The sequence below is a fragment of the Chiloscyllium plagiosum genome, unplaced genomic scaffold, assembly GCF_037043375.1.
Source record: "Chiloscyllium plagiosum isolate Xiang-an unplaced genomic scaffold, Cpla_swu_hap1 HiC_scaffold_39, whole genome shotgun sequence".
Taxonomy (NCBI): Eukaryota; Metazoa; Chordata; class Chondrichthyes; order Orectolobiformes; family Hemiscylliidae; genus Chiloscyllium; species Chiloscyllium plagiosum.
In genome coordinates, this window is record NW_028270177.1 from 11,249,283 (window position 1) to 11,276,528 (window position 27,246).

The window sequence follows — 27,246 nt, forward strand, 5'->3', positions numbered from 1 at the left end:
CATTCAGGTGCCTTTTAAATTTTGTAATTGTACCAGCCTCCACCACCTTGTCTGGCAGCTCATTCCGTACACAGACCACCTCTGCATGAAAAAGTTGCCCCTTAGTACCCTTTTAAATCTTTCCCCTCTCATTTTATACCTATGCCTTCTAGCTTTGGACTCCCCCACCCATGGCTATTTACACTATCCATGTCCCTCATGATTTTATAAAACTCCTATAAGGTTACCGCTCAGTCTCCAATGCTTCTGAGAAATAGCGCCAGCCTATTCAGCCTCTCCCTATACCTCAAACCTTCCAACCCTGGCAGCATCCTTGTAAATCTTTTCTGAACTCTTTCAAGTTTCACAACATCCTTCGTATAGGGAGACCGTGATTGCATGCAGCATTGCAAACTTGGCCTGACCAATGTCCTGTACAGTTGCAGTGTGACTCTCAACTCCTATTCTCTATGCACTGACCAATAAAGGCAAGCATACCAAATGCTGTCTTCATTATTGTCTTACTGCGATTCCACTTTCAAGGAACTATGAACCTGCACTTCAATGTTTTTGTTCAACAAAACTCTAGGACTCTACCATTAAGTGTATAAGTCCTGTCCTGATTTGCCTTTCCAAATGCAGCACCTCATATTTACCTAAACTAAACTCCAACTGCCACTCCTCAGCCCATTTGGCCCGTCTGATCAAGATCCCGTTGTCCTCGGAAGTAACCTTCTCTATGACTTCTGACAAATCCAAAAAAGTGCTGAGATCAATGCTAGTAAAAAAAAAACTTGCATTTAGAACAGTGAAGTATCTTTGGCTGTGCTCCTTACTTTGCATTTCTGGGATTTCTGGTGTGTACTAATCCGAATAGAAGGGATTTGATTATCCTGTGAATTGTCTTGTTTAGTGGAATACTTGTGAACTTTGGCAGTGTTGTAACCCAAGGTTTCATTGCTCCATAATATGCAGTGTGGCAACTACTCTCTCCCAAATAGAAGTAGTGTTGGAGAGGCACACTGTCTGTATTTTGGGTGAGACATTGTCATCTTCAGTGGGGAAAAACTATCTGATATTGACCTTGAATTCATGCAAACATCTCAATATCCCCTTTTTTTTCTTCAGTATCTTTTAGGATTTTTTGACAGTTTAACATCTATATCAAGCCACAAATAGTGTATCAGTGAATAAATGGCTTTTTATTGAGATTTGTATATTGTAACAATGTGACAAAAGTGTAACTAACTGATTTAATGTATACAACTGAGAAAAGCTGTATAATGTTTGGACCACCTTAGATCAGATTTGTTTGGGTAAAATATACTGTCATTCATCATGATTGTAGCATATTTGAAATTTTGAGGATTATTGATTTTGAACAAGTATTCAGCAAATGAGTTCATAGTTTGCAATGTTAATTGTGAAAATATGAAGTAATTATGCAGAGGTGCTGGCTTGCTGCTCAAGTTCTTTCATGTAACAATGAAAAATATTAACCGTGAACAGTTTTTACAATGATATCAAATAATACTGGCTGGTTGACCACTGATATATTGCAGAGCAGGATTAGTCAAATTTGTTTTGAAATTCTTCAAAAAGTATATAAGCATTATATTATCAGAGACAAAAGAGTGAGGTCAAAACTTTTGTCTATTAATGCCTTAAAAGAGAATCATAGAGATTGTCCATGCCGACCAAATATCCCAACCCAATTCAGTCCCTTTGTGTGACTACCTTTCACAACCTAGGATGTACCAAAGTGTCTTCCAGCCAATTCCATTCCTTTTCTCAAAGTGGTCTTACTATAGTGGAAAAATGTATAATTGATGCAGAAATTGATAACCTAGCTTGTTGGAGTATTATTCAGTCTTTAAGTTTGGCAATAAGTTGAAAGTTGTCCATGGTAATTGAGATGCAGGGAAGTTAAATGAATTGGTTGAAGATTGTATGTTTTACAAAACAAAAAGTGACTATGTTCAGTACACATATCTTTTTTACTCTATCCAGAGGGAAATTAATTATCTTGCTAGTTCAATTTGATGCAATGTTTACCAACTGGGGTTCTAAATGAATCTGGTGTTGAAGAAAATGTCTTGAGGCTTGTTGTTACCTCCTAAGCAAAGTAATTGTAAATGATACAATGTACATGTTTAGAATCTGTACATGGGAAGAAAATGAAAACATTGTGTCTGCTAAGTCTTGCCTTCTGGATTTCCTTATGTAAATAGTTTTGTTAAAGCATTCAGAAATGGCTTTTGTTCTCACATGGAAATAACTTGTTGCCAGTTGTAGCTTTATTATTAAGCTACCTGATCATCTAGAGGAAAATACTTGTCACAGCTAGAACATGTTACTGTTCTCAAACAGTTGAATCTTGGACAATTGTTCACCAACTACCACTCTTCATAACCTGGAAGAAGACAGCAAGATAATAATTGATAAAATAGGACACTTGAAAGATAATGAGCATCTGGTGACCCTTTACCTCTGTGTGAAGAACTGTCCAGAAGATGGAACTTCCACTTGTTTGCAATGTTCAAACTGGGATGAATGGTCCATTGTTATGAAAGTACCATGCCTGTGAAGATCAGGAAATGATGCCATGCAATAGTAATCCTATGCAACTAATAAATGGATAATCAGTCTTTCGGCATGTATTATTACAAGCTGTTTCGATCCAGTTTCATAGTTACAAATGATGGATGAAGAACATTTCTAATCTCTTCACTAGTTGTACTTCAGATGTTGGAAAGACCAAGGATGAGCTGATTAATTTTTACAGCCCCTGAACTTAAATTTATTAAGATAGAAGAGCCATGTGACATTTGTGATAAGTGATGCAAATGGAAATTTGCAACAGTGGATATCTATTTTGAGGAATCCACAGTAGTGAGTGAATGACATTAATTGAATGTTCTGTTCTTGCCTATTTGCTTTTTTAAACTTAGTCTGCATGGGTCGCCCAATGGATTTACTCATATAAAATGAGTTACCTTGCCAGTAACTAGTTGTGCAGCTTCTTTAAGGGCACATCTTCAGTTGGCATGAAGGAAACTGGATCAGCTGCTTTGTCAATTGCACCTAATGGAATGATGTCAATGTCATTGAGGATGCAACTGCTGCAGATGCATTATTTCTGTTGGCATTTCAATCTGTGGCCATGTAGATTGTTGATTTATTTCAGTTGGCACACAATGTCTGATCAGTTTGGGTATAATCTTTTGGATCTTTTCCATTTGTAAATCCAAGAGATTACAAGTAATCTGACTTTGTCCCCTTCGTGTTGGAGCATCTATGTTCAAATCATTGGGCTTATGAAATTTCAAGAAAACACTGAAAGATGTGCAGTTTGGTTTTTTGGGTTGGAGATGCAAGGAACGAATGATGATCTTTTGGAATATATAGCACAAAGAAAAAGAAAATGGACGCCAACTAAGACCTAGTGTGAATTATTTCTAGAATATTCTTTGGTAGTGACATGTAGGATATTTAATCATCATTTATGAATAGTTGAAGAAATAGCTAAAAATCCAGAAGGAGGAGATTCATGTGATTGACCATTACTAAAAGTGGACTTCCCTCCCCCCCCCCCCCCCCCACGTTTTAATTCCATCTCTTATCCCCTCCCCCCCCAAATATAATGAAGATAATATCCTTGTAAATCCAGTTCCGGCCAGAGAAGGAAGTATTTTTCCATCCATGGAGGCATTTGAATTGTTGAAAGGACGAGGGGAGGGGAAAAAAGGAGACGTGACAAAGAATAGATTTGCTTAGGGAGGGAGGCCAAAGTTGCAAGTGGGCAGGGGAAGTAGACTGTGTGTGTTAGGTTGGGGAGAGCTCCTCTTGGAGCTCAAGGTAGGGGCAACCCTGCTCCATTACCTTTTACGCCCTTGTGTTTTTTTTTGTTGTTGTGTGCCAGGGGTGGGTCTTTTCACTTGGTCCATCACCTGAGTCCGGGGAAAATGTTGCAATTATTTCGCAGCGTCGTTGCTGTCAATCAAAGAGAGGGAAGGGAGCCTCAGAGCTGAGAAGAAGCTCTATGGCGGCGGTGGCTGGGTGAGATTCACTGCACTTCCAGTACACCTAATGCAACTTTTCCCCAACTTCACCGCGTTGCTCCAGCCAGACTGCGCCTCGATTCAGTGCAAACTCCCAGCAGAGGTGCCCTTCCAAGCGGGGCTGCGGAGAAACCCCGGCCGCTTTTCCCCTCTTTTTTTTTTAATTTGCTCTGTGTGTGTGTGTTTGTAGAGAGAGAGAAAAAAAATCTTTTTTTCCGGCAAGCGGACCGATCCCAGATGTCGTTGTTTTTGAGCTTTGCAGACATGGCGCACCTCCATTTTTGAACGACTTTTTTTGTGTGTTTTGTTTTTCTCCATCTCCCCAAAACGCGAGAACCACCGATCAAAAGGAACAGGATGAAAAATCGCAGTTTTTAAGACTAATTGTTAGGGTTTTTAAGAGCAGCGAAAGCAGCTTTCGGTTTAGCGAAGTTTAGTCGACGGAGCAGTGACTGGAACTCGAACCTCGAGATATATGGAACAGGTATGTTTACAGTCTTTATTGACCTTTATTTTTATGAAATAAATCTTTTTAAATAGGCAATGTATTTATTTTAAAATTAGGATTGTCTGAGATGACGTAATTAAAATTATGCTGGTGTTCTGAGCCGTTTTTTAAGAGGATGGAAACAAAGCTGTGTTGCAAGTCTATTGGGGTTTTTTAAAAAAATATTTAATTGTTCCCCTTTTTTCTTTTTTTAAAAAATTGTATTTCTGTAGACCTTGTCGGAGGCCGACAATGGTATTGAGTGTTTGAACAATGTCGATGCTGCGTCAGGGCTTTGCAACTCGACCAGCCAGCAGCTGACTCTGGTGGACTGTCTGCCTTCCACCAACTTTGACAGGGAAAATTTGCACTTAGGAACCCCACATCCACGTGCACCCAAGAACAAAACCGAGCCCCGAACCTTCCTTGATCCCAAAATGATGTCTAACGAGGATAAAAACCCCGAAGACGACGGATCAGACCGCAGCAATGCTTCCAGGTACGAGCTCTCGACTTTCTGTCCCATTTTTTGAGGGGGGCTTTGATCCACATTGTTACTTTAGAATCATTTATTCTCGGCATCTAAAACAATTTTTTACAGTTTTTACCCAATCTTTAATCGATGACCTTGAGATTCCTAAAAAGCCCCACCCTGTTTTTTTCTCTCAGTTTCTCCAACTTATGATATGCCATTTGGGCCTATATTCAGCAATGGAAACACGATGTAAACCTACCGAGATCACTTTTATTGTTTATTTTATATTATACCGAATATATTCTTTCCGTTCTTGTTGCTGTAGTAAGATGACCTTGTCATTGCTGTTGCTGCAATGCACCATTTTACTCACAATGCAGACTGGTTTGAGAATTTGAGGATTTGGTGTCCATAGTAAACCCATAGAAGTAAATTGTAGTAAATACACTACAAAAAGTTGTATGAATGAAAAAAAATTCATATTTATAGATAAATTAAGAAGTGCCTGTTGGAAAGTTGCTCCTTGGTCTATATTTTAATCACCACCATGCCATTTCAGTGTATGTCTTAGGGTATTTTGTAAATTTTTATCACAATTTGGCAAAAAGTTTACTCTGCTTATGTCCCTACCTTCTGTATTGGAATAATATTGTATGTACCATATCCCTGGGTTACTACTTGTATGCTTCTATGTCCTGTATCTCTGAAATGCTTTTGTATTTCTTGAGGATGTTTATTATCTTAAATACACCTTTTAAACTTTATTATAACTGTTTTAATTACTTTGCAATATTCCATTCTCTTCAGATTCTGCATGTGGGTATCTAGGTTAATTTCATTGCATTGGATAACATGGTCATGGTGCAAAAATTACAGATATTTCTTGATAGCATTAAACAGTAGAAACTTTACCTTGGAAGATTCCATAACTTTTAATAATTGTTGAACTTTTAACAGGTCAATGGATGTTGTTGCCTACCAGACAACCTGGCCATAGATGGTCCTTTTAATTGAAAGGTGTTAACCTGGATTTAGGATTTTCTGTTTACTTGTAAATTTGTGGGTGTTATGAAAATTGTCCTTTAAAAATATGAATTTGCTGGCAGTTAACTTAGTTAAATTGACAGTATTTGAATTTCATTTGCTTAGACCTATGATTTAAGATTGAAGCATTGTAATATGGTGACATCTTCAAAAGATGTTCCACAGTGGAAATATTTATTGCTTGCTGTTTTTAAAATATGATCATTGACTATTTTCTTTTCTCTGACATCAACATATTCCACTGCAAGTATTTTAAGTGGGATTGCAATAATTTACGTAAGGATGGACTTGGTCAACTGTTTAATAATTTATTTCAAGAACATGTATATAGTACTAGCAATGTTCATTTTTTCCCTTGAAGATGATTTCAGTGAAACTAGTCTCTAGCTTTTGTTGGGGTTTGCTCTAGGTACACAGGTGGACCTTTCCATTGACTGGTCACCTGACCTTAAGCTTCAACCTCAGTTATGGTAGGATTGATCTTTGGTATGTTCTAGGGCTGGTTTCACTGGACGAGAACAATTCAGTGCTAAACTAAGGCAACTTATTGGCTTGTTCATAAATGCACCATAGAAACCTAACTATGTTGTGCTGTGGGCTTCTTATGGATGTATGTCTAATGAAGTATGGACAATCTGCCTCAGTCCATTTTAGTTTTTGGGTGTTGGGAACGGCTTTTTTGATGGAAAACAATTCCTTTGCTACGATTTACCAATCTGTGGTAAAAATATACTAATAATATGGAATTTGGCATGTCACCTGTGGAAGGCTTCAAATTCCATTTGGTGTGCCTTGAAATATTACCTGACTATATTAATTTCTACTGGCAGTTAATTTGTCTTTATACTTCTGCTTCACAAAGAAGGAAATATTAAAGTTGCTCCAAATGTTGGTCCATTATGGACAAGACCACCTGTTCATTTCAGTAACAGTCTCTGGTGTCACAGACCTGACCCTTCAAACTCCAAGTGTTGCAGTTTTATCTACTTCTGCCACTCAAACAGCGACCGATGTGAGTTCTTTCTTACAAGGTTTGTTTAAAAAATGATCTTTTGTAAATAAAGTTACCTACCATACCTTGGGTTCTGGTGTCATTATTACAAAGTCTGAGAAAATGATTGACAACACAACACTAGTACATTGTGTCAGGACAAATTGAGATTCACCATCTATTTGATTAGGGTGAATGATTTGTTGTAGCAAGTTCTGTCGTGTTCTGGCAATATTCAAAAACCTATATTTTTGTTACCTGTTTCATGAAAATGATGCTAATACTGCTGTATTTGGTAAGTGTAGAAATGTGCAATCAATTGTGGAATGTTATACTATGTTGCATCACTTATGGTTGAAAATCAGCTTGGTCATTACAGTTGAGAGAGACCAATTTGTAAGACTTAATTTGTGCGTGCATTTTTAGAAATTGCTGGTAAGTTTCAATGTTGTTTATCCTTAGATTTTATGACCTTTAAAGTTTCTTTAGTAAAAAGGAAAGTTCAAATATGCAAAGATCTCATCACTACACAATATAAAGCAATAGGGTAATTTTTATTTTGCTCAACAATAAAACTCTGGAAACTAAATATCTGTACTAACCTTTGAATATTCATATGCCATTTGAAAAGAATTAGCAGCTTCCAGCTTCTTCACTCCCTGGGGCTTTCATTCTGCACACCGGAGATTTTGTTCACTTGTGAACATGGTTTAATTTTCAGTAGGAAAAAAAGGGGCTTAAAAGTACAAAAAAAACAGCCACCTGTCTTGCAGGTGCACTGCTTGTATGTGCTATTTGGGTTCCACAATTGAGAGGATAGCCTACCAAAAGCCTAGAGCCATTGACCTAACTTTAGCATTATAGTAATGTTTCACTATATTGGAATAGGGGGTTTCAGTTGTGATTCCTTGAGTAGGTACAGTGGGAAGCATGGCTGTAGTATTGCTCAAGAAACTTGGGTTTGAACCTGGTTTTGCGGAATGCTTTGCAACTAAAGTCATGAAGATTTTCTTTTCAAGATAAAATGTTTTTGCTGAACATGGTGTTCATAAAGTAAGCTGCTTGGTTTTAGAAGCCATTTCAATGCATTCTTCCAAAGTGGAGCATGTGTTGGTAAAACTGAGTTGAACTTGTATTACTGGATTACTAGTTTAAATTAAATGCTGAGATTTCATAGTCCCATGTTTTAAATTCTCACAATCAGTAGTGTACATGCTTTTTGAGTTGTATGCTGTTGCATGGATGACACATTCTGAATATGCAGCTATTTATATGGATTTACTGAATGTTAATACTGGAGTTTTGAATGAAGTAGTTAAATGTTAAGTTTGAAATGAATGCTTTGGATATAAGGACCAGTGCACTGACAATGCCCTGGCTAGCAATGAGCACCTTTGTCCATAAAATATTCGCTGAGGGGCAGATTGAGAATTTGGAAAAGAAAATAAATGTTTTTCAGGATGATTGCTCTAATATTGTTGTGATTAAAATGATTCTTAGAAAACACATTCTAACTTTGCTCTCAGATTCTGTTTGCAAAAGCAAGTTAAGCTTTTTGTGTTGCACCTGGTATCATCTAAAAATCTCAAGGGAGAATAGAATGTTACATTTTTGTTGTTCAGAATAGTGTTATTTCAGAGAAACTGACTCAAATATAATTGTGTTTCACAGTGAGTTACTTTGTCAGCAAGGAAGTGTACTTCACTTGTGTGGTTGGTGGTAGATCCTGCATTTGCTCCAAAGAAGTTATGCAGTTGTGTTTCTTGTATTGGAATCTAGTCGGCTATTTGGCAGCCATTTTATGAAGGTAGAAATGACTTGTACAAAGCTTGTTTTCAACATTTCTTTGAAGGATTATTGCTAGTTTTCTATGAGTAAATTAAGTTGTGGTGCTAACTGAAAGTCTGTATGCATATGTCAGACTATTTTGTGAAAAGTGAAGGCATTTGTATCTTCTTTAGAGAGGAAGGTTAGCTGTTTTTTTAAGCTTTTAGTCAGCTGCAGTCAACTTCAGAGAGACAAAATGGCTCTGCTTTACGCTGCATAACTAGACAGACATACTGCATTGCATAGTGTAGTTAGGAAGTACAGGAAGCTGGTGATGATGTAGCTGAGTTCAGAGGTTGTGCTCTGGAATGTGATTGGTTCTCTGCGTAGTAACAGAGCTGCCTGCAGCAGCGCACTCGACAGCTCTGCCCAAAACTGACGTCACTGCTGCCTGTGAAAGCCTCCCTTGTCAGGCAAGCCGCTGTATTTAGCTGTGAGAATTCTTGCTAGGCTTACACATCACAGCAAACAAAAGTGGCTAGGATTAATCAGCTATTTTCCTGTATGACGTGCATTTAAGTATTTTTATAAGCTTTTTTAAATCTAAGTTTAAATTTAGTCCATTCTTGGAGATTTGCATATCCTCAAAATGTGCCCGAATTGATGATCTTGTTTTGCTGTTTATTTTATTGGGATTTTTTTTTCAAAAGCGCTTGTGCTTATTTTATCACCTTCCTGGTAAACAAAAATTGCCTTGAAATAAACCCATCCTTCAGTTATGGCCCTTGGCTATTCACTGTTCAGTTCCTATATTGAAATCACTGCCCTTTGTTATTGACTGAAGTGAGCGATCCAGGATTAGTACAAATTCATCCAGATGTAGTCTTTGTTGTAACAGCTCTTTAGGGTAATCAACAGCTGTTTGAGGTCACAGATCTCCTCCTGTGACTATTGTTTGAGTATAGTATGCTTTAACCCACTCATTGCAAGCAAGATCCAGTTTACAATCCAGTAAATTAATAATTATTTGAAGGCAGTTTATAAATCTGTTCGCATAAATACTTTTTAAAAAAATGATTAGTTGCATTTACCAGTATTCCAAAGTTTGCTTTTGCCTATATTGTGAATCTCTCCTTTTCAAGGTGTTATTTTCTTTTTTAAGACCTGGTTCCAGTAACTTCAGCCACCTGCTGGCTGATTCAATGCGACTCAACTTAGAGTATTCAACAGTACAGGAAACTGCTGTGCTGACTTATTTACTATTTCTATACAAACGCTTTCTAGGAGTTGTTAAATTGTGACTGGGGAAGAGGCCTAATCATCCAGTGATGCTGAGCAAATTGTATCACCCTTAATGCCACCCTGGGTGAGATGAGCTAATGAGTTTAATGTACTTCATAAACAATCTGTTGAAAACAAAGATATAGAAGAATGGGTCCTTTGAATAATGTTTCATAGCTGAGTTGGCCAGCTCCCTATTATCATATGGCACAGATTGGGAATCGAGCCTCTAATTTTTTTTTTTGGCTCAGTTTCACTGTGTGTGGTATCTTTACCAACTGAGGTCTTGAGGGCACCAGATCTTTCAAACTACTTAATGATGGCGAAACAATATTTCTGGATCCCAAAAGTGAACATATGAAAAAGTTGAAAATTGCAGTAGCTAATCTGTTATTAATTATAGCATCAGTGTTCTAAGTTTACAATGAAAACCATGTTCAGTCGTTTGCAGTAGAAGTATCCTTTAATTGCAGGAAGTTACTTAAATATATATGTATATGTTACTGAGATCCAAACGATTGGAAATAATGAATTAATATATGGAATCTTTGAGTAGTTTGATTTTAGAACTATTTGTGGCTTTGTATGTTGATTATCCAAAACAGTTACATCTCTCAAAGTGCATTATTGAATCTAATATCTTTTCAGTTTTTTTTTCCTTGGACAGTGCAAGAACATAGCTTGTCACTGCACTGTTGCCATTTCCAGTACTACATCCAGTTCTGAATGGCTAAATAATTAACTAAAGGACAAGGCTCCACAATTACTTCTGGAGCACTGCTACCTCGATTCTAGCTTTGGGCGATTTGTGTGTGGAGTTTGCACATTCTCTCTGTCTGTGTGGGTTTCCTCTGGGTGCTCTGGTTTTCTCCCATAGTCCAAAGATGTGCAAGTTAGGTGGATTGGCCATGCTAAATTGGCATATAGTGTTCAAAGATGTTTTGGCTTGGTGGGTTAGCTGTGAGAAATGCAGGATTACAGGGATGGAGTAAGGGAGTGGATGGGGTCGGTGTGGACTTGATGGGCTGAATGGCCTGCTTTCACACTGTCGGGATTCTATATAAATATCCTCATGCTCAGTGATAAGAGCCGAGTACCTTGGTGCATAAGATCAGACTAAAGTGTTTATGAGCATCTTCAGCCAGAAGTGCTGAGTGGATGATCCATTTCAATCTTGTTTAGTGGTCCTCAGCATCTTTCTTACCAGTCTTCAGCTAATTCAGTTCACTCTTGTGTGATGTCAAGAACTCTTTGGATGCACCAAATGTTATGGACCCTGGCAGCATTTGTGCTGTAACACTGAAGAAATGCTCTAAAATGTGACTGCTGGATTTTCTTGATGTCCCAGGCTTAACCATCTTCAGCTGTTTCTTTCACGAGTGGGGGAAGGGAGATTGTTCACTGAGAGTGTTCAGTATCATTCATGAACCCGTAGATAATGAAGTATTCCATTTCCATATACAGCAAGTACTGGAACAAAATCTAAGCTTGGATTGGTATGTGTTAACTGTCTTGGTACACAAGTACCAGGAAAAGATAATCTCTTCAAATAGAGAACTAACTGCATCAAGAGGATTGATGATTAATGCCATTACCATCGGTGAGTACACCTCCGTCCGGATCAGTCACATACTCTATATGCATACTAGGGCTTCGAGAGCTAGAGAGAAGATATGAATTCTGTCAGGTAACTTGCAGCTTGACTCCTCAGATTGTCTCTAAAAGCACAATAATAGAGGCTGATGGATTTCTCTCCATTTGATTAGAGGAAAGTGGCTCCAACTGAATTTGATGCTTCACACAATCAAGGATCTCAAAACCTGCTTGATTGGCACCCTATCCATAAGCTGACATTCTCACTCCCTTTGTCACTGGCAAACTAGCAGCAATGTACGCTAGAAGATACAGCTACTTGCCAGCCTCTTTCGACACCATCACCTAAATTTGTGACCTCTGCTTTGTGAAGGGCAAGGGTAGCAGTTGCATGAGAGCACCGACAACTGCAGGTTGACCCCAAAGCATATTGTATCCTGACTTGCAGCTTTAAGTCACATTTCTGGAACTCCCTCTCCACCGACGCTGAATGTACCTATTTAACATGAACTGTGAGATGTTAGGAAAGCCACCTGCCACGACATTGTCAATTAGCAATTGGCTATCAGTGCTCACATCCTATTTCTGTGACAAGCTTATACCAAGTCTGGTCCTAGTTGCGACATCACGTCTGCTTGAAAATTACTGACCCCTATTCCAAATTCAAATTCTTCTGCCCCTCTAACAACTTTCAGCCCTTGCTTGAGGACAGGGCTCTCAAATTCTGGCATGTTGTGAATTTTTTGATATTGTCATTACACCATGGGTATCTGTGTTTGCAGCTGCCTGAGCCCAAAGGACAACCTCTAAGCCTCTCCACCTTTCCCTTTTTGTCATCTCCAATCATGATGGCAGACACTTAGCTTCTCCAGTCAACCACCTACAACTAAAATTGCATCAAAATTAATGGAATGTTGTTTGTCGTCTAATTTGCATTACCAAAATTGGTAAAGTTAAGTGGCTTGTTGGGGTCCAGTAATGGCCCGAATCATGGCGATGCCATTATAACCTCTGCCACAATGTTTTGGAAAGTAACTGGGAAATTGTTGACAAAGGAACAATACATATATGTTACCTCATCTCTCTACTTAGTCTCAAGCGATGCTTGCGTTTTATTTACTGTCCTTATTTGTGCAGAGGAGATGAAGATAGATCTCAGTAAAGCATTGGCTGGTGCTCAGTACAACTGAGAGGCTTGTTGTTATTGTTAAGTGGTAACTCAGGATGATTATATTGGTATAATATAGGAGTCGCTGGTGAGACCAAGAAAGAATGGCAAGTTTCTTTATCTACAGGACACTAACGAATGAGCTGAATTTTTACAGATAACTGTGTTTTGTTCCTAAGTTTTCTTTAAAGTGAATTTAAATTCTGTGGTGGCAGTTTCAGAATTTAATGCATGTTCTGTTGATTATTAGTTTAGAGCTCATTGTTATGTATATGGTAGCAGGGTTACTAAGCTGGTATGAGTTTAATCAGCACATCAAGGTTGGATCATTCAACGATTGCAAGAACAGTTTGGTCAATTAGACGTTGGGTTGACTGGTGCCCTTAGTTAAATTGGCTTTGGCTGAATAAACTATATATATATTGTGTTGGTAAAAGGTTTAGAGCAATTTGCAAAATCACAAATTAAGTGGTTTTGTACTCTGGTTACTTAAACAAACACATTCTTTTTAGTCTGCAGGAATGAATCCTTTCAACATATCCTTGTGTGGAGACTTAATTATACTCTTTAATTGTGGAATGAAATGGGGAAGAAAAGGACAGTAATACTTAAGCCTTTATTAAACCGTTTTAACAGCAAGTAACTTGACTTGCATTGCCTGCACTGCTTAGAAATCTGCTTGTTGAAGCAGTAGTAAGAGTTTTCTTTTGAAGATGAATTGTAGCCAAAAGCATATGGAAGTTCAGCTCGCATCAAGTAAATGGTTTGTGGACTAGTGACCCAGTTACTGCTGACAAAGCCCTCCTCAAAATTATGTAATGGGTTTGTGTGTAACAGAACAGCTTAGGGCTCTGAACAAAATAGTGTAAAAACCTTACGATCTTCATCAGGTCAGAACCTCTCTGTTCTCTGCAGTAAGCCTGAAGAAAACCAATTCATCTTTCCTTTTAACAGATGCTGTAATCTGTAATTTGTGATTCATGAAGTGTGAACCCTATGCCTCCTCTCCTGCCTCAAGCCAGTGAAAGCTTCCAGAGAAGAGGGACCAATAAGTAGCATTCTTACCAGCACAGGAACCATCTGAGCAGATCCTGTGAAGAGACGACTGAACTGCTTTCCTAATTGTCCCTCTGCCTGTAACACCCATTGTTTATCTGTAGCTAGAGTCTATTTGCATGTAATAAATAGTAAACCTTCAAGTACAGAAACCTGGTCTGTATTTTCTCTCAACCTGGAACTGAAAATCAGGTATGTTTTTAAAAAAAACTTGGGTGGGGAGGCCGCTGTGGAAAAACGAGATGACCCCAGGAATTTTGGGAAAGCAAATCTTAGCAGGACTTATACACTTAATGGAAAGGTCCGGGAGTGTTGCTGAACAGAGAGACCTTGGAATGCAGGTTCATAGCTCCTTGAAAGTGGAGTCGCAGGTAGATAGGATAGTGAAGAAGGCGTTTGGTATGCTTTCCTTTATTGGTCAGAGTATTGAGTGCAGAAGTTGGGAGGTCATGTTGCGGCTGTACAGGACATTGGTCAGGCCACTGTTGGAATATTGCATGCAGTTCTGGTCTCCTTCCTATCGGAAAGATGTTGTGAAACTTGAAAGGGTTCAGAAAAGATTTACAAGGATGTTGCCAGGGTTGGAGGATCTGAGCTACAGGGAGAGGCTGAGCAGGCTGGGGCTGTTTTCGCTGGAGCGTCGGAGACTGAGGGGTGACCTTAGAGAGGTTTACAAAATTGAGGGGCATAGATAGGATAAATAGACAGAGTCTTTTCCCTGGGGTTGGGGAGTCCAGAACTAGAGGGCATAGGTTTAGTGTGAGAGGGGAAAGATATAAAAGAGACCTAAGGGGCAATGTTTTCAAACAGAGGGTGGCACATGTATGGAATGAGCTGCCAGAGGATGTGGTGGAGGCTGGTACAATTGCAACATTTAAGAGGCATTTGGATGGTTACATGAATAGGAAGGGTTTGGAGGGATATGGGCTGGGTGCTGACAGGTGGGACTAGATTGGGTTGGGATATCTGGTTGGCATGAACTGGTTGGACCGAAGGGTCTGTTTCCATGCTGTACATTTCTATGACTCTAAAAGTGGGGATTGATGGTACCTCATGTGGCATTACATTTGACAATGCTGACCTATTTAAAATTACTTGATTAATATTTTCTCAATTGCATTTTTCATTTCTGCACAATTGAAAGCCTTGGCTGGCTGTTCTAATTACCTGCTATTGTCCCGTTTTACTCTAGTGAAGATAATCATTTACTAGTCTTTTAAACAAAGTCTCGAAATTCAACCTTTTTAAATATACTTGTGGAGCAGAAGTAATTTTGCTTTTAAAGCAGACTACCTGCAGCCCAAGTTTTACTTTCATTTGTTGATGAACTGCTTGTAGTTTTGGACTTAGCATCCTTTTGACTATGGAAGAGGGATGTGGCAAAGAACATGTTCATGCTTCTACTGTGCTGGAAGGATGAAAGTAAAATTTGAATCAGCAGCCCGCAAGATCACCTTCACCTCCAAATATGAAACTTTTGGTGTCCTTTATTTAGGTACAGCTAGTGTAAGTTCAAACATAAGTTACTGTCTTTAAGTGACAGAAAATACAACGGTAAACAATTCACCCCACCCCCTTCTAGCAGATGTGAAGCAAATAATAAGTGCTTTTTATTGAAGCCTTTCATTTTGGAATCAACAGGACCACATTCTTTAAAGACTGAAAGCAGCTGCATGCAATGTGCCTGTCTCCACTAACAAAACAGGTGACTAATATTAGCTAGTTTGTCCTGAAAATCTGAGTCAAATAGATTTCAAAATCAATCAATGAAAGCAAAGCCTAACAGTTAACAGTCAGTTGTCATTAACTGGTTTATTTTCATGACAATGCTTTACCAACCAGAGTCCACTTGACAACCAGTCAGTACTCCACTTTCATTTAGTAAAAATGTTAGTATTCTAGTGAATTATCTAGATGACTGCAAGACAAAAAGCTTTGACAAAATTTATTGGGTTTTTTTCTTGCAGGAATGCTCAAGATCTGTACTACTGAAGAGCTAATAAATAGGGGAAACAAACTATCCAATAAAAGCTTTTGCTACCTTTGGGGCAATCCAGTTTTCTCTTGCCTTGGAAAAATTGTTCTGCCTTTAGTAATAATTTACCCCGTGGCTGCATACGGTTACCTTATTAGTTACATAACGTTTTGATCTTTAGATTTTGAAAGAATTGCTTTTCCCATAGAACCTTTCTTGACTATAGAATGTCCCAAAGCGCACTCAACCAGGAAAGAACTTTAGGAGGTTAGTCATGGTTATAGTGGTGAAACAAGATATCCAATTTGTCCACAGCCAGAAACATGATAACCTGTTTTTGTGATGTTGATGGATAAACATTGATCATGATACTGGGGAATAAGATAATGCTTTATGATCTTTTATCACCACTTGGAATAAAAAGATCTCAATTGGCATTTCATTCCAAATTCATTCATGTTGCACTGGAATGTTGGGGTTGATCTTGTCCTGATGTCCTAGAGTGAGATTTGAATGGGCAACTTTGTGGCTCACTGCAAAAGTACTACCACTGAACCGCAGCTTGTATTCTTTAAACATTTTTCATACAATTGCTTTGATATGTACAGGCCACCTTGTAACAAATTTTTTCGCAATCACAGGATATCCCAAACACCTTTTAGCTAATTAAATATTTCTGAAATGTAGTTGGTAGAGCAGATCCCACAAATGGCAAAAGTTTATTAAATTATTTTTTGGGCTATATTCTGTTTTGGTTTAATCTGTGTTAAGACGGTGTTGGAAAGTGGGGACAATAAACAACACTTTTCACTGTATTTGTAATAAATGCAAGTGACAGTGAATAAATAAATCGAATATGATTTGAATTAGTTGATGGTATTTCTCCCTCCTTTGGTCAATCGATAATCCCTCAACACTTCAGATACTGTTATGGAGATTTGTGCCTTCACCAGAACAAGGGATGTTTTGGTTGAACACTTCAGCTGAAAGGCGACTGTTCTAACAATGCAACATTTTTCAGTGCCACTTGAAATATCATTGAATATGCTTCAAGCTAATTTTCTCCCTCTTTGCTTCATGGGACTTGTCATTATACCTTAATTGGCATTATTCATGTGGTCATATAGATTAAATTGTAGTTCATGTATGGTACATTCACATAGTCTCTTCCATCAAGTACACCCCTAAGTTATTAAGGAGTCTAAAATATGTTTCTCAGACAGAGAAAATGATGGCCACAAGATATTCCTTAGCTATCTGAAAGTCAAAAACAGGTAAAGATTTTGATTGAAAATCCTGGATCAGAATTTGAGCTTCAACTAAAATACTATCTTGTTTTTCAAAAGCATGTATCTCCTCATTCACCGCTCAACCACACGTTTCCAAATATTCGTTATTTTTCCCTCAGGTAGCTGAGTAAAATGTCCAAAGGCACTATTTTATCCCAAGTATCCTGGTCAGTATTTATCCCTCTAATAATATCGTAGAACGTTTTACCCAGTTATTTGCTGAGGGTAAATTGGCTGCCATATTGTAGACTTATTGGAATGTAGCAAGCACAAGGAGTTACTGAAGTGGAGCAACATGTTGCAGGATTAAATAAGTGAGTAAAGATGTATTGTGCCAAGTTGGAGAAATGGGTGAAATGGGAATGAAGTAGAGAACTCTTGATTTGGAGCTTCACCAGCATAAGCACATGGCCTGCCCCTCACTGAAGTATGTCACCTCTCTGTCATACTCCATGAAAAACAGTCGTGAAGATTAATCTCCTAAGGTCTGAGAGGGACTGGAATTGTACACTGAGATTCTTTGCTCAGATTTGTTATGAGTTTTAATAAAATGTTCTTGTGTTGCTCGATCCATCATGTTGCAGTGACGGTATTAGTCTGCAACTTGGTTTAGTCACAACAGAAATTTTGTCCTCTAGAAAAGTATAAAGTCACCATTGTCTTACTAGACCAGAAAACTGCACACTCTGAGAGAAAGGCAAGTGGTGGTGACTTAACCTGATGGCTACCATACCTCTGGTGAGGTGGGGCATTGAGAAGGAGAGTCCTTTATGCTAATCTCAGCTGGTTGTGAGATTGAACCAAGGATTGGTGTCACTCTGAATCACAAACTAGCTATCCAGCCAACTGAACTAACTGGCCCCACTAGACTTTTTTTTAAAAAAGTGATAGCTGCAAGATGCTAACCAGCCATCTGAAAGACAAAGCAAAAAGCAAAGATTTTGAGTGAACATCGTGGATCAGAACTAATGAGTAACAAAGCATCGCCTTCCTGCCCTTTTGAGAGGATACTTTTTATGGAATCCACCCAAGGAGAGAGATTCAAAAGTGACCTGAGCAATTAGTTGACATTTGGTTACCTCAGTCAGTACACTCCTGACCACCTTATTTTGTAATTTTCAGAAATGGATAATGCACTCAATGGGTGAGTGACCATCCTATATTTTAATTATTGCCATAGTTGTGGAGTCAAACCGCACAAAAAAATTGACATTGCTAACTACTATCTATTCAAGACATAAGCAGATAATTTGTAGCTTTGTTCATGATGTTACTAGATGTTAACAGAACAATAAGTGTTCTTTTCACAGACTCATTTCTTTTCAGCTCCTCTTTGCTCTCGAAATGGGTAACTTGCTATTTATTTTCAGGTTGATGTTGACATTGGACATTTCCTTTGTTCTCACCACTGGTGAATCTCTTCTGGGTTTAAAAGAACAACTCTCCCTGCCCCACTGACATTTTTCCAGGTTCCACACCATCCATCCTGTCTTTCCATAAGTGCTGCTAATAGATAATTTGTTCTGTTCTCCCACTTCTAACAGGTTTGAATTTAGTCTATGCAAACTCATTTAATTTGTTTAGTTGCATTACCGTAATTGGCCGCTGCTAGTTGTCTGGAGTGAGTGCGGGTGAAACACATTATTGTGTTTCTATTGGAACAAGCGGCGAATTCTGCGGTAGTTCCCATCAGCAAACAGGAAACTTGTATTGCATCAGTTTTTAGGTTAGATTTGGGCCTAAATCTCCTGTTTTTACATGACTCTTTTTCCAACCAGAGTAGTTATTCCAGTGTCGGTGCTATTGGTTAAGCCCATCTGCTATTGCTAATGTCTCTGTATTTAAGTAATTGTATGACCTGTCATTGAAAATCAGCCTTATACTTAAATGTTTTCAGAATGTGTTTGGTGTTCAAAACTTAGGTTGTGTGAGATTGTGTAAGTGGAAAAGTGAATTTATAAGTTATCAATGTATTTTCATTGTGAATTATATCATTGATTCACTAAGGCCAAGAACATTGGATAGGTAAATGTAAGCACTTATGGGAGGGGAACAGGGAATAGCGCATGGACAGGGCATGTCAATACTACTTGCCATGCATAATCTGACTTTGAACTTCATTTACCACGATTAATGTTTCACAGTGTATTTCTGTCCAAATTCTGGGATTATCTTGGATGTCTGTTTTCCTTTATACTATTTTATTCTCTTTTCTATCCAGATGCAAAAATATATAGAACGTTTTTATTTGTTTTGAAGAGTTGTTTTCACATTTTTATTAATTAAATGAACCGTTTTCTTTAACAACTAAATTGGTGTGAGTCACAGTACAAATACAGCAAATTATTACAAAACAACATGCGATTTAATATGGAAGCCAATACAGGAAACCTTGTGGGTTATTTATAGTCTTGATTTATAATGAAGACTTAAGTAATAGAGGATTTGCATCAAGCACCAATCAGGAAAGCATGTACAGTAACTAAAGGGAGCCTTTCATGCGATTAACCAGCCTGCCTTTGTTTACCTTTTTTGAACAATTGTGCAGTCGATTTTTAGTGAAGCGTAAAATGTTTTTAAATGTTTGTGTATGCAAATTGGGAAACCTGAGTTAGATGGAAAGATTTCTGCGGATTACGTCAATCATCATGTGTCGTTTAAGAGGGGTCTGAAGAGAGGTCCATAAGGACACACTAATTACTTGAATGCAGCCTTGCAATAATTTTTTTTATAAACAGTACAGAAAGAGGCCTTTCAGTCCATCATGGTCAGGCCAGCCATCAAGTATCTTTAGTCTGTTTTCTAGTAGTTGGCCTGCAGCCTTGTATGCGATGGCACTTCACGTGATCACTAACGTTTTGCATGTTGCGATGGTTTCTGCTTTGACCACCCATTGAGGAAGCATTTCAAATACTCAGCACTGTCTGGGTGCAAAAGGTCTTTCCTTGCTTGCCCTCTAAACCTGCTGCCCTTTATCTTAATTTGTTACCCCGATTATTGATCTCTCTAATGAGAGAGCATGTTTCTTTCTATCTACCCTATTTATGGCCCCTATAATTTTGTACATCTCTGATAGATATCTCACCCCTCATCTCTCTTGTGCTTTCTCTGCTCTAAGTAACCCCAGCCAAGGTAGTCTGTCTTCATAAATAAATGCTTCAGCTCAGGCAAGACCCAGGTGAATCTCCTGTACATCCCTTCTAATGCAATCAGATCCTTCCTATAATGTGGTGACTATTTGCAAGGTTGCACTAATGAGGTTTTCTTATAGATCTAAAGCAATGATCATGTCTCTGTAAAATTTGAGCTTAGAAAGTTTGAAATGCAAACCTTTTGTAAATCATGATGGCCAGCTTTCACACCCAAACATCATATTTGCTTTGGTCCTCAGCAATGTATTGAGCTGCCTTGGTTGTCACCTGAGTCTCATACCCTGCCTTGGTAGGTTACATCACCCTTCAGCTGATAATTTTGTGTCCTCTTAGAATTTTAATCTTTTTATCCCTCCACCTTGGACTCCATAATAGACTGTTATAATCACTGCCGTCTAACTTTTGTTTGATGAAGTTGGTAGGATGAGTTCTCTAAGACTGTCTTTTTGAATATCTGTAGATTTTTGACTTAATTTTAAGTGACCAGATTTTGTTGCACTTCATTATCTAATGCAATCGATATCAGTTCTGCCTCTATAAAATGAGGGGAAAAAAATCAGTCTTTACTGCCAAGAAGTCTCATACCAATTTGTGGTAACATAGAATTTGAAAGCAATTCCTTCATTGTTGACTCAAATTCCATTTGCAGCATAATTCTCATTAGGAATTTTGCTCCCCCCTATTTGAGTTAGGACATTGTTTATAGCCCTTTGGCCCCAGCCACAACGTAGGCAACTTTTGAGTTGGAAATCCTGAAAACACCTTTTTCTGGATTTATTTAGGCATCAATCCTGTATTCTGCCTGACTTAGTAGAGACTTGGAGGAGGAATCATTCATTGTATTTTTACATCAAAATTCTTGCGTGTACTATTCTATGTTTGGATGACCTTTATGTTGCTGCTTCTAGTTTGCATAAGTTACTCTTTACGTATGACAGAGTTGTTTACAAGCTGCTTCGGGTCACCTATTGGTTGAATGTAGTGCTACATGTGTAGATATTTGGTGTTTTATGCTGTGTTGCGTTTTTCTCAAACTTATTTGAACTTGATCCTCCATAATGAATAGAATTTGAATATTTTCTCCTCCATGCTTCAGGAGGCACTGATTTACCCAGTAACCAGACTTAATCCACAAGTTAGACTCACATTATGATATTCACACATTGGCCTCACAACCGAATCCACGTCTCGCAGAGTTTGCTGAACAGTGGTGAGAAATGGGAACCTTTGGATTTCTGTTTTGTAGTCTTTATGTCCCTCTGAATTGTGATGCCTGTACCATCGACAGAACGTGGTAGTTTGTACCTGGAATCTCTGATATGTGCAGCTCACTTTTGTATTGGCAATGCCTGATGCGTTGCTTTGGTTTAAATCTTGATACTTTGGCGGTGTATTTTTGTGTTACTGTGATTCCAGCATAGAGTTGGCTCACCTTTCACTGCTGAGGAAGAGCCGCTACTTTGGGCAAATCTGAAGCAAATTGGGAATGGAAAGGGAAGAATGGTGATGGATTTCACATTGTTTGAATATGTCCAAATTATAAATAACTTTGTTGTCTTCTGTCAAGAATGTACTCACTGAAGAATCAGATGTGTGATGGACTTGGGCATCACAACAGTGGCACTTTTTGTTGTCATAATTGATGCTTCAGAGGTCTCCAGGGCATGCTGGATAATGTATGTTTTGTGTGAATAATAATGGAAATAGGCTGAACCAAATTTCAGTGTTTGCCTCCACATGGTTCATTCAGCTGCAGTTTTATCCAAAAGAGGTGGTCTGCAGTGCAGTAACTTGTCTTTTAGGGTTTCCTTTTATCACTTTTAGTGACGAGCTTGATGTTTGCTGCAGCACAGCTTCCCATAAGAAAATCTACTTGGGAATTGTGTGATCATCCATTTGGGAATGTGACTTCCCATTTAATCTGAAATTACTGTAGAGTGGCCTCCATGTTGTTGAACCCACTGCCATGTTATTATTGAATTCTCATAATGGAGCTCATAAGTTTTTTGGTGGAAGCAGCCTATAGCAGATCAAGGATGGGCCACAGGCTGGCAAGGCCAGTTGCTTAGTAGGGTTTGATTTTTTTTTTCAAGTCATGCCACCAATTGTTAGGAATGGTGCTTCATAACGGGTGCATGACACCGGCGCTAACCTAACCTCAGATGTGTAAATATTGATTCGGAGACCAACTATTTTGGCACTCAAGAGTCTACTTGCCATTGTCTTGGATGTTTTGGGCAGCTAGACACTATCAACTGACTGAGAGACGTTGGAGCCACACAGCTTGGAGCCATTGAATAGTTTTTCTGAGAAGAAAAATATTTATACTTGCAGCCGTGTCACTGGTGACAGATTGCAGAATTCAAGAGCAACGATGTATCTTTGCTTTATGCCACTAATTACTGAAAATATATCAAGCATCTTGCCACTGGCCCAGACTTATCCAATTCTACCATTGTGTTGTTGGTGCAGGATCAAAGATCTTTGTCCTCTTAGCTAATGGACTGTTATCCAGAATTACAAGATGAGTTGTCTCACAACCTGAGAATGGAACAAAAGAATGAAATCACAGTAGCTCCAGAGGACCATCGAGCTGCGTTCTCATTAGAGAGAGATGACTAATGGTGAGTTTAACCTAAGGATCACCAGACCTCCGGCATGGTGCAAGGTTGAGAAGGTACGACCTTTTATGCCCTCAGCTAATGCGAGAATTGAACCTGAGCTGTTCAAATTGCACTGTATCATCTACCAGCTGTCTAGCCAACTGAGCTAACCAACGCCTTGCTGAGAGGAAAGAACACTGGGAATTAATCTTAGTGTTAATCTTTGTAAGAAAAAGCATCACCAAGTGCACTTGTCCTTCCCCAAAATGAGTGCTCGGTCTGATAAAGTTAAGCTCTTGCTGTGTTAACGAAGTAAACAGCATAATTTACAAAACAACATGAGAAAAAGGGCTGGACATTAGGATTCATCGATGCATTGTTGGGCCGAAGGACTGGGAGTTGGAATTATTGAGTTTTTTCAACATCCTATGCATAGTTTGAAACTGGAAATATTCACTCTTTTGATTGGGTACTGAAGTTGTTCTGAAATGGTGGAAGTAGAATGCTATAAAATGGCGATTGGAGTTGGCAAAATACCAAGCTCTATGGAACTTTCTGGAACTGTAGCAGTTTGAGTTCCAGTGCTGCCATCTTGTAGTGAAGGAAAGAAACTACCAGAACCACAGCATCCGGCTTATCATTGGATTACATTTATGAAGAAATGAAACCTGATTCTGAACGTTTTCAGTGATCTTAATATAACAGATTTATTCAGGCAATAAATCATCGTATTATGTTTATATCAATTTCTTTTTGAGAACTTGTAGTTTAATCAATTTTGATGGCTTTTTCTTGGGATAGTGATTAAAATCTGTGTTTCTGAAAGCATCTTGACAGATTGAGTACTTCAAGAGTATTTTAAAATCTTTTTCTTAAAAGCTTTGATCCTTTTTTAAAGCTGGGTTAAGTATTTGCTGCCCCATGCAATGTTGTGTTGTGCTGTGCTGTGCATACTGTCATCACCAGTGTTGGCTGAGAGCTGTTATATTTTCTGTTGCGCCTTGCACTGTGAGGACTAAAATCAGGATGTTACTTAAATTTAATGAGAATAATTTCAAATTTATGTTGAATTTCTTAAAGGAAATTTAATGTTTCTAAATATTTCCTTTTAGATTGTGAACATTTCTGATATGATTTGTATGTAACGATCCAAAACTCCTCTGCAGCAAATGTTGCTTTGTGAAAATATCATTTACATTGTGTACATGACTTCATATTTAACCATTTCAGCGATACTGGTGCATCTGTTCAGCTCATTTGGTTTTGAACTTATGGGTCAAAACTGTTCAGATTTGTACTTTTCCACTAAGTTAATGGAATCTCTGTCTGATTCTTAAAAAGCACAAAGAAAAATGTCTATTTTAAGTGGCTGTTAATTAATTTTTAATTTATTAGACCGAACTGCTGCTACCTCCCTTTACAGTAAAAACGCCTAATAAGCGGAAACAGAAAAGCTGACTGTCCATCCTGTGGCAGGGCCCAGGGTATTTTAACTAATTGTTCCTAATTTTCATTAGTGATTTAGCATTGTTATTTCAAAAAAATCTATTTTGCACTCCTCTATGACTACTTTATTTGCAGGGGATAAAATCTCAAGATTTGGACTCTGTTCTTCAGATTTATTGATTTTTATTTTTAAAGCTTGTAATTGCATTGATTTGTAGCAAATAATTTATATTTGTGACAATTGTAATGTAATCTCACTAATATTATATTAATGAATAAAATATGATCTGGAGTTATAATTTAGTTTGTCTGATATGTACACATATTATGGGGCCCATCTGGTATAATCTTGCAGGTCTGTCCCTGCTCCTGTAATTCTGTTTTTTAAAATATTAGCTTTAATATTTTTAATTGATTTTGGTTCTGATCCTCAAGTATGATGGAAATGAAAGTCACGAGCAAATGGATAAATCCTGGTAATAGTAGTGGCCCAAGTTAGTGAAACTGTTTAAAACAAGTGATTTTTGAGCAAATACATACGTAATACAAAATTGGGCCCTTGTAGGATACTTTTTTAAGTGCTTCCAATTATTTCTTGATCTTAAAAGGAGTTAATCACACGAGGGTATAACCTCCTCAGTTTTATCCCCATCTCAAAGGGTGAACAATGATTTCATTGACCAAACAGGAAAGTTGTCTTTCTTTTAGAAGATGTGCATTTTGCCAAGTCAGAAGTAAAGGCCACATGTTGATACATCACCACCACTTGGATAATTAATTTGGCATCACAACTTTGTCTTGTGCAACATGATTATGTAAGTATTTGACATAGATACTTACACTCTAGTTTGTGCTTCAACATGACAGGCACCACATCAGTGTTGTTCAATTAGCATCAATTACCTTTTCCCTTGAGAGGGTTCTTAATCAGTAAATTGACTTGCTGCATCTGAATAGGAGGATTTAGATCCTGTTTCTACAATATTCTCTGTGACTTGGAAAAGCAATTTCTGATCACTTTTCATTAAGTTGCATGTCATATGTTTCTGATTTGCTTTATTCACAATGCATCATGCTTTATTTGTCATCCCAAGTGTGTGTGTGTGTGTGTGTCTTCCCACTGAAGCTCGCGTCCCTAAACAAGTGACTCAAACCCAAGTCAGTCAGTTAAATGGATCTCAACGTCCATAATTTCACCAGATAATGTAGCATTTTTGTTAAGAGTGCATTTATAAAAACTACCAGTCTCTGCTTCCAATGCGTAATTCTAATCTTAAGCAATAGCTTGCTTCTGCTCCCAGCTTCAGTTGGAGTTGGCAACTTGCAAGAGAAATTCTTACACGTGCAGTGGTTTATCTATGCTGAATACATTTTACATAGTTTGGAAGCATAGGTAATGGCATCTTCAGGGCACTGAGCACTCTGTACTGGCACTTTGAGGGGCCAAACTAGTTTCCCTTGATGGCATGAAAGCATAGTGCTAAAGATGTTGAAACTGAAATAAAAACAGAAATACTGGAAGTCTCCAGTGGACTTGAGAGACCCAAACATTTTCCCTCCCTCCCTCCCTCCCTCGTCAGTTCTTTTCAACTGTTATGTCAGCAATAGGATCCCACATACAGAAATGATTCACCTTTATTTTGTGGAAGCAATCAAAGAAGGAATGTCGATCACCATACTGAAGGAAGTGCCCGCATTTACTTATTGTGATGCCATGGAACACTCCAATCCATCTAAACTATTGGGTCATATGAGTGAAGTTTGTTTGAAACATTGTTGTTGTTCAGGGCTTATTGTCTGTGTGCATATATGTAGTCACTATAGAATTCCTACAGTGTGGAAAGCAGGCCATTTGGCCCATTGAATCTACACCAATCCTCCCGAGCATCTCTCTCACTCACTCACTCACACACTCACTCACTCACACTCTCTCTCACTCACACTCTCTCTCTCTCTCTCTCTCTCACACTCACACTCACACTCACACTCACACTCTCACACTCACACTCACACTCACACTCACACTCACACTCACACTCACACTCTCACACTCACACTCACACTCACACTCACACTCACACTCACACTCACACACACACACACCTGTAACCTTACATTTCCTATGACTAATCCACATAGTCTGCACATGCTTGGATACTATGGACAATGTAGCATGGCCACTCCACCTAACCTGCATATCTTTGGACTGTGGGAGGAAAGCGGAGCACCTGGAGGAAACCCATTTTGACACTGAAAATGTGTGAGCTCCACACTGACAGTCGCCCGAGGGTGGAATCAAACCCAGATCTCCGGTGCTGTGAGGCAGCAATGCTAACTACTGAGCCACCATGTGCATCTACAATGCACATTGCTGACATCCATAAGTATGGCTGAGGGCGTATGAGTGAATAGGGCAAAGTTCACATCCACACCACATCTGATCCTATCGAGCCATGCTGTCTGCCATGGATGGTGCATGTTTTCATAAATCGTGTGCAGCAAGATCATGTCATAATTACAAATTGCAACTGTGAAATTGGATTTTCAACACTTCAGGATGAAACTAAAGAGAAATCAACTGAACACAGAGCCTGACATCATACCGAACGTATTCGCTTGGAACTACACATCACCCCACTGGTGTATTATCAAAACCATTGTCATTTTTCCCAGTACCTGTGTTTTTTGTGTGGTGGGATGACTAGGGTCAGTAGGTAGCCCATGGGGTCTTTAGCCCTGCCTAAGTGGTCAACAGATGAAAATATATAAGCACTATTGGTTTTAGAAGCGGTATGATTTCCCTTCCACAAATGCGTCATTACTTTAAAGTTTCATGATAATATAAACCAAGATTATGTGGATTGAGCTCTGAATTATGA

At 38.5% G+C, this 27,246-nt stretch overlaps 1 protein-coding gene across 3 annotated transcripts in view; it reads left to right on the forward strand.

The window, feature by feature from the left end:
* The first annotated feature begins 3,805 nt into the window (after nt 1-3,805).
* Nucleotides 3,806-27,246, forward strand: part of chd2 (chromodomain helicase DNA binding protein 2) — a 96,974-nt gene continuing 73,533 nt past the window's right edge. Inside the window, exons 1-2 of one of the 3 annotated variants that reach the window (XR_015753832.1) lie at nt 3,806-4,524; nt 4,761-5,026. Coding sequence is in view for 2 of the 3 variants with exons in the window: in XM_043677228.2 (XP_043533163.2) it covers nt 4,516-4,524; nt 4,761-5,026 (275 nt within the window). In the remaining variant the exon portion in view is untranslated. The remainder of the gene's footprint in view (nt 4,525-4,760; nt 5,027-27,246) is intronic. The other 2 variants (XM_043677228.2, XM_043677229.2) reach the window with 2 other exon arrangements.